This window comes from Castor canadensis, chromosome 6 (genome assembly GCF_047511655.1).
Source record: "Castor canadensis chromosome 6, mCasCan1.hap1v2, whole genome shotgun sequence".
Lineage (NCBI taxonomy): Eukaryota > Metazoa > Chordata > Mammalia > Rodentia > Castoridae > Castor > Castor canadensis.
In genome coordinates this window covers 124,697,253-124,710,967 of record NC_133391.1, presented here as the reverse complement: position 1 = coordinate 124,710,967, position 13,715 = coordinate 124,697,253, and the positions used below count along the sequence as shown (strand labels likewise).

At 36.5% G+C, this 13,715-nt stretch overlaps 1 protein-coding gene across 1 annotated transcript in view; it reads right to left on the bottom strand.

Moving 5' to 3' along the window:
- Nucleotides 1-13,715, bottom strand: part of LOC109701281 (snake venom 5'-nucleotidase-like) — a 56,349-nt gene that overhangs the window by 26,964 nt on the left and 15,670 nt on the right. The window contains 1 exon segment of the mRNA XM_074075340.1: nt 9,185-9,336. Coding sequence (XP_073931441.1) covers nt 9,185-9,336 — 152 coding nt within the window.

Here is a 13,715-nt window from a genome sequence, read left to right as displayed (position 1 = left end):
ACTATATTATCTCTCCCTTAAGATTTCCTTTCTCTTCCCACACCTTTGTAAATAGTACTTTTATTAAACTCTTCTTAAATTTCTCATGTGGGTGTGCAATCTGTTTTCTGTCAGGATAAAACTGACATGCATGCATAAATGCTTGATTCAAGAAAAAGCAGTACACAAAATTGTGAAACGACATAATAATCTCAACTACATGAAAAATGTACATGAAGGAAACTAGAAGCAAATATCACAAATGTTAACATAAAGTGATTGCATTATGAGTGTTTTCTATTCCTTGGTTCTTTTTTGTATGCTCCAAAATGCATTAAGTTCATTTAAAAGAATTTAAAATGTCAAAACAAAATTAAGTATAATACTTAACAAAACTAACAAGCTGAATAAAACCAATAGGGATTAACTATTTCTTCTCACCTTTTAACAGAACTCACTCAAAAAAGTCTATGAAAAGAAAACTGCACTCAGCCAAATATATATTTGTGGTATAAACAGAATGTCAAATAGAAAAGTAATAATATGCTTATATCAAATCTATACATTCTTCAGAAAGGGGAGTCAAACACTACAGAGCTCAGAGTATGCTACTAGTACAAGGGGTTCCCTTCTTTCACAACATAGTTCATTAGAAGAAAGTCAGGACTCACAGTCCAATTCAGTGTAGTGACTACAACTGCTAGCTAAATATACACTGGATTTAAATGAGGAACATTTCTAGATTGTTAACCTCTTAATCCACATGGTAAAAAGTCCTGAAATATTTGCTAGTCTGTGACAGACAAAACAAAGAATAAAAGAATAATTAACTAGTAGGGCTGATTCTGCTTTTTTCCATGGTTCTCTATCTTCTCTATCACCCAAACAAGCCCATTCATGGTTTGGGAAAGATGGCAGAGTGACAGGACTCTAAGTAACCATTCTGTTCTTTAACTATTCGGTCCTACCAACCGATCTTCTCTTACAATAAACATCCCCTAATACCTATCTAAAATGTTTCAACATCCTTTTTTTTCCCAGATTAGCCTCGCCACACTCCCAGTTTAATTGTAAAAAAATAAAATAAATAAATAGAAATGCCCTAAATATCTAAGAGTAAATTTATTAGGTGCTCTGGTGGTCACAGGTGGATGCAGATGGGCTGGCAGCATGTTGGTTCACGATTGATCAGTTTAAAGCATCTTGAAAATGAGATATCGGAGATTCCAAGATGGCGACTAGAAGGAGGAAGCAGAAAGCATGCTTCCTAAAGTAAAATCTTGGAGAGATGCTGGAAAAACACTTTGCAGGAAAAACCACCAAGAAGAGGCAAAACTCCAACACCTCCACACCCACAGCCTGTGCATAGCATCCCCACTCCACGGTAAACAGAGAAACCAGGAAGGCCCCCACACCACCAGTCACCAGTTCCTACCGGCTCAACAGAAGCAGACCACCAGGTGAGCTAAGTGGCATGCGGTACTCCCACAAACCCTGTGCCAGATCAGCACAGACCCCTTGACAGACTGACCCCCAATCAGGGAAAAAAGAGAAAAAAAACACACTGAATAAAAAAAGACATGTAACAAAAAAAGACATGTAGCAAAGAGGGCAGGGCACCCTGAGCTCCGAAGGGGGAGAGGGGCAATCCCTCACAGAACCATAAATAAACAAGCCACCAGAGAAGGCAGGAGTGGCAGCCCCCGCCCAGCAACCTTGGAGTGGAAAAGTGGCTGTCTTGAGGAAAGCTCCACTGGAAGGTGGGGAAGGGGCACTTCCCATGTGAATTGTAAATAAACAAGCCAGCTAAAGAAGGCAGGTGTAGCATCACCTCCCCCAGTGTGCTTGGAAAGGGGAAAGCTTGTAGCAGTGGTGGTCACGCCCAGAAGAACTCTACGTAAACAAAGCCTCCAGGGCTAGGTGTGTGTTAAGCTCACTCCTGAGATCTGCAATCAATAAAACCTCCAGCAACAGCAAGCAGGCAAGCCACAGCCTCAGGCATTCACAAAGCTGTCTACAGAACCTTTTTTTATTTCTGTTCCTTTGATGAGACAACGACTGAACTAGAACTAAATGCTGAAGCCCTAACTGAAACTGTATTGCATTTGAACTTGGGATATTTTGTTCTGTTTTTGGTTTTTTGTATGTTTTGTTTTTTGGGTTTTTTTCCCCGCTTTGATGAGACAATGACAGAACTATTCTGAGACACCATCTCCAGGATTGGAGGCTGAGGGACTAACACCAAAATTATTAAGACTGAAACTTTATTGCATTTGAACTTGGGGATTGTTTTTTATCCTCTCTCTGTCTTTCTAATGCCTGTTTAGCTTACTGTTAATTAGTACACTATCTCTCCCTGTTTATTTCCTTGGCACTGGTTTTTTTGTCGTTGTCTGCTTTTATTAAGTTGCTTGTCTTTCCCTTTTTCTTTAACTTCTTTGCTTTCCCTCTCCTCTCACCTTTCCATTCTACATATCATCGTTATTATTACAAGCTAGAAAATACTTAATTGCACACAGTAAAGGGACAGTAACAACAGCAAGGGCAATGATGGGAAGACAGAAAAAAGACGCAAACGAGGTTCCCCCCAGTAATACATTAGTACAGGAACCAGAGGGAAATGAAGAAAACAGATACTCAGATCCAGACTCCAACAAAATGAAGATAAACTATGCCAAAGAACCAAATGAAGCACACAAGAACATCATGAAAGAATAAATCCTGCAAATAATCAATGAGAACTTTATAGAGATGATATTGGATATGGCCTCTTGAGGAGACACTCAAGAAATTCCTAAACAACAAAAATAGAGAATTTGAGAAAGCACAAGAACAAATAAAACAAACTATAAAAGCACTGTATGAACACCAAAGTGAAACAAAGAACATGATTAATAAAGAGATAAATGAACTCAGGACAAAAATACACAATATTAAAGAGGAAGAAACTCAGAATATAGAAAACCTCAGAAAAAAGAACAAAACAGAAATGCAAAACAAAATGGAAGGCCAATCCAACAGAATAGAACAAGCAGAAGACAAAATCTCACACTCGAAGATGAAATGGTAATTAAAGGATAAACAGAAGAACTATTAGTTAAACAACTCAAGACCTGTGAAAAGAAAATGCAAGAACTCACTGACTCCATCAAAAGACCAAACCTGAGAATCATGGGCATTGAAGAAGGAGAATAGATGCAAGCAAAGGGAATGTATAATATATTTAACAAAATAATAACAGAAAATTTCCCAAATCTAGGGAAATCTATGCCCATACAAGTGCAAGAGGCCTCCAGAACACCAAAGAGACCTGACAAAAGTAGAACTACCCTATGGCATATTATCATTAAAACAACAAGTACAGAGACCCAAAAAAGAATATTGAAGGCTGTAAGAGAGAAAAAACAAATAACATACAAAGGTAAACCCATGAAAATCACAGAGGACTTCTCAACAGAAACATTAAAAGCAAGAAGATTTTGGGGTGAGATCATCCGGGCACTGAATGAAAATAACTTTAACCCCAGGATACTCTACCCAGCAAAACTATCATTCAAAATAGATGGAGAAATAAAAGTTTTCCATGATAAGCAGAAACTAAAACAATATATAACCACAAAGCCACCACTACAAAAGATTCTTCAAGGGATTCTGCACACAGAAAGTGAAACCCAGCATAATCATGAAAGGGCAGGCAGCACCAAACTACAGGAAAAGAAAAAGCAAGAAAGTAGAGAGTAATCTCAAACCTTCAAACAACTAAGACAACTAAATGACAGGAATCACCACATACCTATCAGTACTAACACTTAATGTTAATGGAAGTAATTCCCCCATCAAAAGACACCATTTGATGAAATGGATTAAAAAGGAAGACCCAACAATTTGTTGCTTATAGGAGACCCATCTCACTGATAGAAATAAGCATAGGCTTAGGATGAAAGGCTGGAAGAAGATTTACCAAGAAAATGGCCCCAGAAAACAGGCAGGACTAGCAATACTTATCTCTGACAAAGTAGACTTCAAACCTACATTGATCAAATGAGATAAAGAAGGACATTCCATACTAATAAAAGGGGAAATAGACCAAAAGGAAATAACAATTATCAAGCTATATGCACCCAATTTCAATGTAAGCAATTTCATCAAACATACCCTGAAGGACCTGAAAGCATATATTAACTCCAACACAGTAGTTGTGGGAGGCTTTAACACCCCATTATCATCAATAGATAGAACATCCAAACAAAAACATCAATAAAGAAATACTAGATCTAAAATATACCATAAACCAAATGGACCTACTTGATGTCTACAGAACATTTCATCCAACTTCTACACGATATACATTCTTCTCAGCAGCCCACGGAACCTTTTCCAAAACAGATCATATCGTAGGGCATAAAGCAAGTCTCAGCAAATATAAGAAAATAGAAATTATACCATGCATTCTATCTCATCACATTGCAATAAAACTAGAACTCAACAACAAAAATAAAGACAAAAACACATGCAAAAAGCTGAAAACTGAAAACTCATTGCTTATTGAACAATGGATCATTGATGAAATAAAAGAGGAAATTAAAAACTTCCTGAAGTCAATGAAAATGAAAACACAACCTACTGGAACCTATGGGGCACAACAAAGGCAGTACTGACAGGAAAGTTTATAGCCATGAGTGCATATATTAAAAAGACTGAAAGATCTCAAATCAATGACCTAATGATACATCTCAACTCCTAGAAAAACAAAAACAAGCAAATCCCAAAACAAATAGAAAGGGAGAAATAATAAAAATAAGAGCTGAAATCAATGAAACCGAAACCAAAAAAACCATGCAAGGAATTAATGAAACAAAAAGTTGATTCTTTGAAAAACTAAACAAGATCAATAGATCCCTGGCAAACCTGACTAAAATGAGGGGAGAAAAAAATCCAAATTAGTAAAATCAGGAATGCAAAAGGGGAGATAACAACAAACACCATGGAAGTCCATGGTGAACCTATATTCAAATAAATTCAAAAATCTTAAAGAAATGGACAGATTTCTAGATACTTATGATCATCCAAAACTGAACCAAGAGGACATTAATCACCTGAAGAGATCTATAACACAAAATGAAATTGAAGCAGCAGTCAAGACTCTCCCTAAAAAGAAAAGTCCAGGACCTGATGGATTCTCTGATGAATTCTATCAGACCTTTAAAGAAGAACTCATACCAACCCTCCTTAAACTGTTCCACAAAATATAAACTGCCTAACACATTTTATGAAGACAGTATTACACTTATCCCAAAACCAGGCAAAGACACCTCCAGAAAGGAGAACTACAGGCCAATCTCCTTAATGAACATTGATGCAAAAATCCTCAATAAAATTCGGCAAACCGAATTCAACAACATATCAAAAAGATCATTCACCACGACCAAGTAGGCTTCATCCCAGGAATGCAGGGGTGGTTCAACATATGAAAACCAATAAACGTAATAAACCACATTAACAGAAGCAAAGACAAAAACCACTTGATCATCTCAATAGATGCAGAAAAAGCCTTCAATAAGATCCAACACCATTTCATGATAAATGCTCTAATAAAACTAGGAATAGAAGGAAAGTACCTCAACATTATAAAAGCTATATATGACAAACCTACAGCCAGCATTATACTTAATGGTGAAAAAATGAAACCATTCCCTCTAATATCAGGAATGAGACAAGGATGCCCACTATCTCCACTCCTATTCAACATAGTACTGGAATTCCTAGCCAGAGTAATTAGGCAAGAAGGAATAAAAGGAATACAAATAGGTAAAGAAATTGTCAAAATATCCCTATTTGCAGAGGATATGATTCTATACCTTAAAGACCCAAAAAAACTCTACTCAAAAGCTCCTAGACACCATCAATAGTTATAGCAAAGTAGCAGGATATAAAATCAACATAGAAAAATCATTAGCATTTCTATACACTAATAATGAACAAACTGAGAAAGAATATATGAAAACAATTCCATTTACAATAGCCTCAATAAAAATCAAATACCTGGGTGTAAACTTAACAAAGGAAGTGAATGACCTCTACAAGGAAAACTATAAACTCCTGAAGAAAGAGATTGAGGAAGACTATAGAAATTGGAGAGATCTCCCAGGCTCATGGATTGGTAGAATCAACATAGTAAAAATGTCGATACTCCCAAAAGTAATCTACATGTTTAATGCAATTCCCATCAAAATTCCAATGACATTCATTAAAGAGATCGAAAAATCTACCGTTAAATTTATATGGAAACACAAGAGGCCACGAATAGCCAAGGCAATACTCTGTAAAAAGAACAATGCTGGAGGTATCACAATACCCGACTTCAAACTATATTATAAAGCAATAGCAATAAAAACAGCAAGGTACTGGCACAAAAACAGACATAAAGACCAGTGGAACAGAATAGAGGACCCACATATGAAGCCACACAACTAAAACCAACTTGTCTTTGGCAAAGGCACTAAAAATATATGATGGAGAAAAGACAGCCTCTTCAACAAAAACTGCTGGGAAAACTGGTTAGCAGTCTGCAAAAAACTGAAACTACATCCATGTTTATCACCCTATACCAATATTAACTCAAAATGGATCAAGGATCTTAATATCAAACCCCAAACTCTAAAGTTGGTACAGGAAAGAGTAGAAAATACTTTGGAACTAATAGGTATAGGCAAGAACTTTCTCAATGGAACCCCAGCAGCACAGCAACTAAGAGATAGCATAGATAAATTGGACTTCATAAAACTAAAAAGCATCTGCTCAACAAAAGAAATTGTCTCTAAACTGAAGAGACCACCCACAGAGTGGGAGAAAATATTTGCCAGCTACACATCAGACAAAGGACTGATAACCAGAATATATAGGGAACTTAAAAAACTAAATTCTCCCATTAATAAAGAAATGGGCAAGTGAACTAAATAGAACTTTCTCAAAAGAAGAAATTCAAATGGCCAAAAAACACATGAAAAAATGCTTACCTTCCCTAGCAATAAAGGAAATGCAAATTAAAACCACATTAAGATTCTACCTCACCCCTATTAGAACAGCCATCATTAGCAACACCACTAACAACAGATGTTGGCAAGGATGGGGGGAAAAAGGAACCCTCTTACACTGCTGGTGGGAATGTAAACTAGTACAACCACTCTGGAAAACAATTTGGAGGCTTCTTAAAAATCTAAACATAGATCTACCATATAATCCAGCAATACCACTCTTGGGGATATACCCAAAAGACTGTGACACAGGTTACTCCAGAGGCACCTGCACACCCATATTTATTGCAGCACTATTCACAATAGCCAAGTTATGGAAACAGCCAAGATGCCCCACCACTGATGAATGGATCAAGAAAATGTGGTATCTATACACAATGGAATTTTATGCAGCCGTGAAGAAGAATGAAATGTTATCATTCGCAGGTAAATGGATGGAAGTGGAGAATATTATTCTGAGTGAGGTTAGCCTAGCCCAAAAGACCAACAATCATATGTTCTCCCTCATATGCAGACATTAGATCAAGGATAGACACAACAAGGAAATTGGACTTTGATCGCATGATAAAGCGAGAGCACCCAAGGGACATATGAGGATAGGTAGGACAGCCAAAAAACTAGATAGCATTTGTTGCCCTCAACACAGAGAAACTAATGCAGATACTTTAAAGCAACTGAGGCCAATAGGAGAAGGGGACCAGGAACTAGAGAAAAGGTTAGTTCGATAAGAATTAACTTAGTAGGTAACACACATGTACAGGAAAACAATTTGAGTCAACTCCCTATATAGGTATCCTTATCTCAACTAGCAAAAACCCTTGGTCCTTCCTATTACTGCTTATACTTTCTCTTCAACAAAATTAGAGATAAAGGCAAAATAGTTTCTGCCTGGTAGCGAGGAGTAAGGGGGGGTAAAGGCGGTAGTGGGCGGGGAAGGGGGAGAAATGACCCAAACATTGTATGCACATATAAATAAAATTTTAAAAACAGTAAATTTATTAAATAATAAAATAGCATCCATTGAAGGGAATACTATCCAACCATCAATGTTATAAAAAAAAGTAAGTTATTCCATGCACACTAATGTGAGTGTGCTTAAGGATATTGAAATGTACATTTAAAGGTCATTAGAATGATAAGCTTTGTTGTTTCTATTATCATAATAAAAGACTGTTCTACAACATAGGAAAATGTTCACAATAAATTAAGTTTTCATTTATTTATTTATTTATATTGTTTTATTATTCATATGTGCATACAATGCTTGGATCATTTCTCCCCCCTGCCTGTACCCCCTCCCTTACCACCCAGTCTGATCCCTCCCTCTCCTCCCACCCCCTCAATACCCGGCATTAAGTTTTCATTTAAAAATAAAAACATTACAGCATGATGAACCAACAGGGAAAAATAGAGAATGGGAATCAATGATCTCATTGGCTCATTGTATAAAATCTTAAAAAGCTCACAAAAATATTTTATAGCATTCAAATATAACCACTACATATCCCTAAAATGGGATGGTGGTTAGAGCTAGAGTTAAATCCCTTGTGAAGCCCAGTTCTATCTAAATTTCCTCAACTATCTCCTCAACATAAGCAAACAATTCTCAAACTATTATCTTCTCATCAAAATCCAATACCTTTCACCAACAGTTCAAATATCCTTTCTTTTCTTTGTCTGTTACCTGTTAGTTTTAAGAAAAATAACTGAACTATATTAATGGCTTACTATGTGGTTGGCATTACACCAGTCACATTATAAATATTACCTTCTTTATCTTCACAAATATTCTATGAGGGTAAGTATTACTGTCTTCCTAATTTTTACATCTTATAAAACTGAGGCTTCAAGAGATTAGTCACTTTTTTAAAATCACTTAACTAGAAGATGGTGGAATCTGAATTTAAAACCACATCAGGCTAACTCCAAATCCCCTGGTCTTAATTACTCTAGCAACACTTCTCACTTTTGTATAGGCACAGTTAAAAATCTTACCACATAAAGTCAAACCACATTTGGTTATGAATTTTTAAAGTCATCAGACAATCATGATGACTAGTTCTCAGTGCCTGAATGAACAGTATTATATACTCTTATATTAAGTTACATGGTATGTACATTACTTTATGAACTTCAGAACAAAGTAAAAAGGATTGCTTACAAATACTTACCAAATACTGCAAAATGTACTCCCAATTCATTTAATATAGGAATCATATGCTTTCCTTTTGTTATTGTACTTAAAACTGAGGGATTTAAGCAATTGCCACTAAAAATCAAGAGTGGATTCAGGAAACTGAACTTTTTCACAGCTGTTGCAAATCTAAAAAATAATGTTATATGCTATAATTTTATGCCTTTATCCAATACACAAAAAACACGTTAAACAGCAATATAAAAATTTTTCCTTAAAATTAGAATAGCAACTAAAGTGTAAAAAACATACAAAAGTGTTTTTATAAGATAATTTCTATAACCAATATACCTCTTCTTTTAGCAATTTAAACTCTAAAAGAATAAGATAAAAATATTCTTAAATCATATTTTCCATTTAAATATGAAATGTGTTATACCACAAAAGATACCCGCATATCACAATGAAATGCCCCACATTACACAATTAATATGCATTAATAAAAATGTTGAAAAAACACAAAAATTATAATGTGAAATTGCTTTAAAGAAAACACTTTAAAACATATAAGAAAACTCAAACTATACTACAAAACAAAAATCCTTAAATATCAATTATATCCCGAAGGCTAGAAGCAAGCAGATTTGTCTGACATCTAATGAAGTTTTTAAAATTAAATTTATTGCATCAAGTTTGTTGTAAGATAATGCCTCTTTACAGCTTTATAATCTAATGTTCCAATGGTAAGCAAATCTTCTACTCCTCATTACCAAATACTTCCCTCATCCTACTGCCTCCCCATTGCTTTTCACTGAAACCTTAACTTCCACTGAGGAAAGCATTTACTATGCTAATCCTCTCTAGTGATCACTACCCGGTCTCTTGATTCCACACAATGATCAGAATAAGGAGTGGGGAGAGCACAAAAGACACAGGCATCCTCCAATGCTGATATCCGACTGGCTAGACTTCCTTTTTAAGACTCAGAATATATGAATGTACCACTCTCCATGCCAGTGACTTCTGATGTATATCAAATAACCCTTGATGTAACCCTTACATCAAGAACTGACCTGTAGATTTTGAAAAATCTATGCACGATTCTGATATGCTGCTTTTCTTGATGAAAACCACATTCACCTGGCTTACTCAATTCTTCCCTTTACTCAATATTCTGAACGATTTTTGGTGACTTTTAACACCCTGGAGAGGGTCTACTTCAATAACCATCTCCAGTCTACTTCAGCAACTCATTGTGTGATCATATTTGCCAAGAAGAGGTAAGACCTTTTAAAGATTTACCTAGTTCCTACATGACTTTCCAGTTTTATCTTCTCTTTCAAAATGCACTCTAATCACAAGGACTTGAACAAGCTCTTAAACTTTTATTTCATGTGCATTTTCCTTCAAAACTAGAATACCTTACCCTTTCCCAACCAATCTGGGAAACTTACTTCTTCACTAAGACTCAGTTTAAGGGCTGCTAACTTGGTGAAATCTCTATAGCATATCATAACTGCCAGCATCATTACTATTACACTTACTGATTCTTAATAAAATAAAGGTTCATTGACTGTAAGCACTGCAATACCACAACAGATGACTTGATAACTAAGGTGGCGACTAAATGACTAATGCATAGGTGGCATATACACCACCGATGCAATACACAAAGGGATGATTTGTCTTTTGGGTGTGGTAAAGCTGGACAGTACAAGGTTTCTTCACACTACACAGACTGGCACACAATTAAAAATATTAATCATTTATCTCTGGAATATTCCATTTAATATTTTCAGACCACAGATGGCAGTGGGTAACTGAAGTGGAAAGTTAAACCATGAGAAGCAGAGACTACTGTATATTCCTCTGCTACAAAATATATTTAGTCACATGCTCTCAACTGCAATTTTATATAATTTCAAAATCACAGATAAATAACCAAATATTAAGTGAGTAGCAAGTATTATGCTTCAAAATTATAAGGAATACTACCTAAATTTAAGATTTAAAAATTTAGTCAGACATTAAGTGAGATTTCTGGTCTCAGGAAGACTGTGGCAGATTCCATACTCACTTCAATAAACAAAAACAAAGCTAAGTTTAAGACATCAAAGGACTAAGTTAAAAAAATTAAATAACCTTGAAATCCAGAAAGTAGAAAACCTTTCTGAGGTAAGAATCCACCATTGGTTGCATTCTTCTCTCAGGATATTTGTTAATTATGAATGGATGACAGTAGAAGATTGAGCTTGGTCTAAAGAGAGGGACTTTCCTAAGGTAAAAAGAAACCAGGAATGTTTTTGGTGATTATACAGAGCTAGTATAACAATTTGGAAACTTCAGGAATCCTAAATGTGATCCTAATTTATCACAATATGTTTGCTACATTCTAGAACTATCTGGAAGGGTAGGAAACTTCTATAAGAATGTAGTCCATGGTAGACAGGAAACTAAATTCTACTAGAGGAATGATGTCTGCCTAATCTGTAAGCATTATAGGGTAGAAGGACAAGAGCTATGTTCCAAAGAACAAACTCAATCTCCCAATGTTTCTAGGCTATTAAGTGAAAAGGCCCAGCAGGTTCTCAAACTTCAAAAAATCCAAAAAATAAAAAGACTGAAGAATGAGGAAGGCAGAATGAATTTTGTTGAAATTGCAATTGAAACTGACTCAGATAATGGGATTAACTGATCAGCCCTTCATCTTATCTGCAGTATAAAAAGAGAATCCATTTCTTGAAAAAAGCAACATCTAGAGCTTCTATACTTCCTTTATATATATACCTGGTATAAAATAAAAATGTAATAGACATGTGAAAAGAAACAAAAATTTAATAACCAAGGTTAAAAAAATAAGGAGACCCAGAGATAATCCACATGTTGGGGTTTTCAAAAAAGGCTTTAAAATAAGCTGCTAAAATGTTAAAGAACCCAGATGCAATAAAGAGTTGGAATTTTCAACAGAAAACCAAATAGCAAAATATTCATTTTATTTGTTTTTATTTATACTCAACCTACTCATACTGAAGCAAAGAGAAAAAAGAACGGGAAAAAAAAGCATAAAAGATGTGGGAAAAGTAAAACAACAGAAGTCAAACACAACATACAAGAAATTAGAATCTTAAGAGGGGAATAAAAAGAAAATATGTCAGAAACAGTATGTAGAAGGCTGGGTTACAATGGTTCACTTCTGTAATCCTAGCTCCTTTGGAAGTGGATATAAGAGGATCACATCACAGCTCAAGGTCAGCCCAGGCAAAATAAAAGTTAGAGACCCCCCCCATCTCAAAAAATAAGCCAGATGTGGTGGTTTACACCTGTAATTCCAGCTATGTAGGAGACAGAGGTAAGACGATTAGAGCTCAAGTCCAGCCCAGGCAAAAAGCATGAGACCCTAGCTGAAAAATAACTACAGCAAAAAGGGCCAAGGGTGCATCTCAGGTGGTAGAGTGCATGCCTAGCAAGGATGAGGCTCTGAATTACAAAAAAAAGAAAAGAAACTATATGTAAAGAGATATGCTCAACAATTCCCCCAGAAAACATCTACCCACATATTCAAGAATCTCAGTGAACCACGGGAAGGAGAAATACAAAGAAAAACTTTTTCAACACATTATAGTCCACCTGCTTGACTAAAACAAAACAAAACAAAAAGGTAAATAATTTACAGGCACCAGGGGTGGCAGAATGGTGGGGTGAGGATAGTGGTGGCAGGAAACATCATTGACAGCTGACACTGCAACATAAACTTTGGAATATAGAATACATTAGACAAATCACTGGCTAAAAGAACCTTCTAATGTAAAGTTTTGTGCTCAGCAAATTATTCAAAGATGAAAAGAAATTAAGAATACTTTTTAAAAAACAGAAAATGTTTTTCCTGATCCCAGATGGCGACGGAGACAGAGCTGCAGACCTTGTGAGCTTCTGACCCTGAGACCCTGCTGAGAAGCTGGAGACAGACCTGACTGAGGTAAAGCACCAGGGAGAGCCAAAAACACAGCACTTTAAACACTTAGATTGTGGAAGGCTTCTTCATGCCATGATCTAATAAAAGAACAGCTGGCCTGCCAAATCCCTGTCCCGTAGGTCTGCAGAACCACTGCTCCTTTCTGCCAGGATCTCTGCCCCTCGGCCTACACCAAGCCCTGCTGAGCCCCAGCTATGTGTGGGACAACCAGAACCCCACCCCTCAGACTTCCCCCACCCATCAGGCCCTGCCAGGCTCCAGCTCCATGTGGAATGACTGGCGCCCCGCCCAACTGGGACAGGCACTAGCCTGGCATGAGACAGCCACACCCACCAGCTTGCCAGGAACCCCATCCCTCAGGCACAGCCAGCCCCAGCTCTACAGGCTTCCCAGATAACTGCTCCACCAGGCTTCTGCTCAGGCCACCACTTGAGGGCTCCAAGCATGCCTAAGAGACACACATAGACTGGACTGGACACGAAAGAACTAAAAAAAACTAAGCCTGCAATCCTACTGTTCCAGAACTCATGATTTCTTTTTTCTTTCTCTCCCTTCTTTAAGGGTTTGGCAAACTGCTTTCTGTTTGATCACCCAT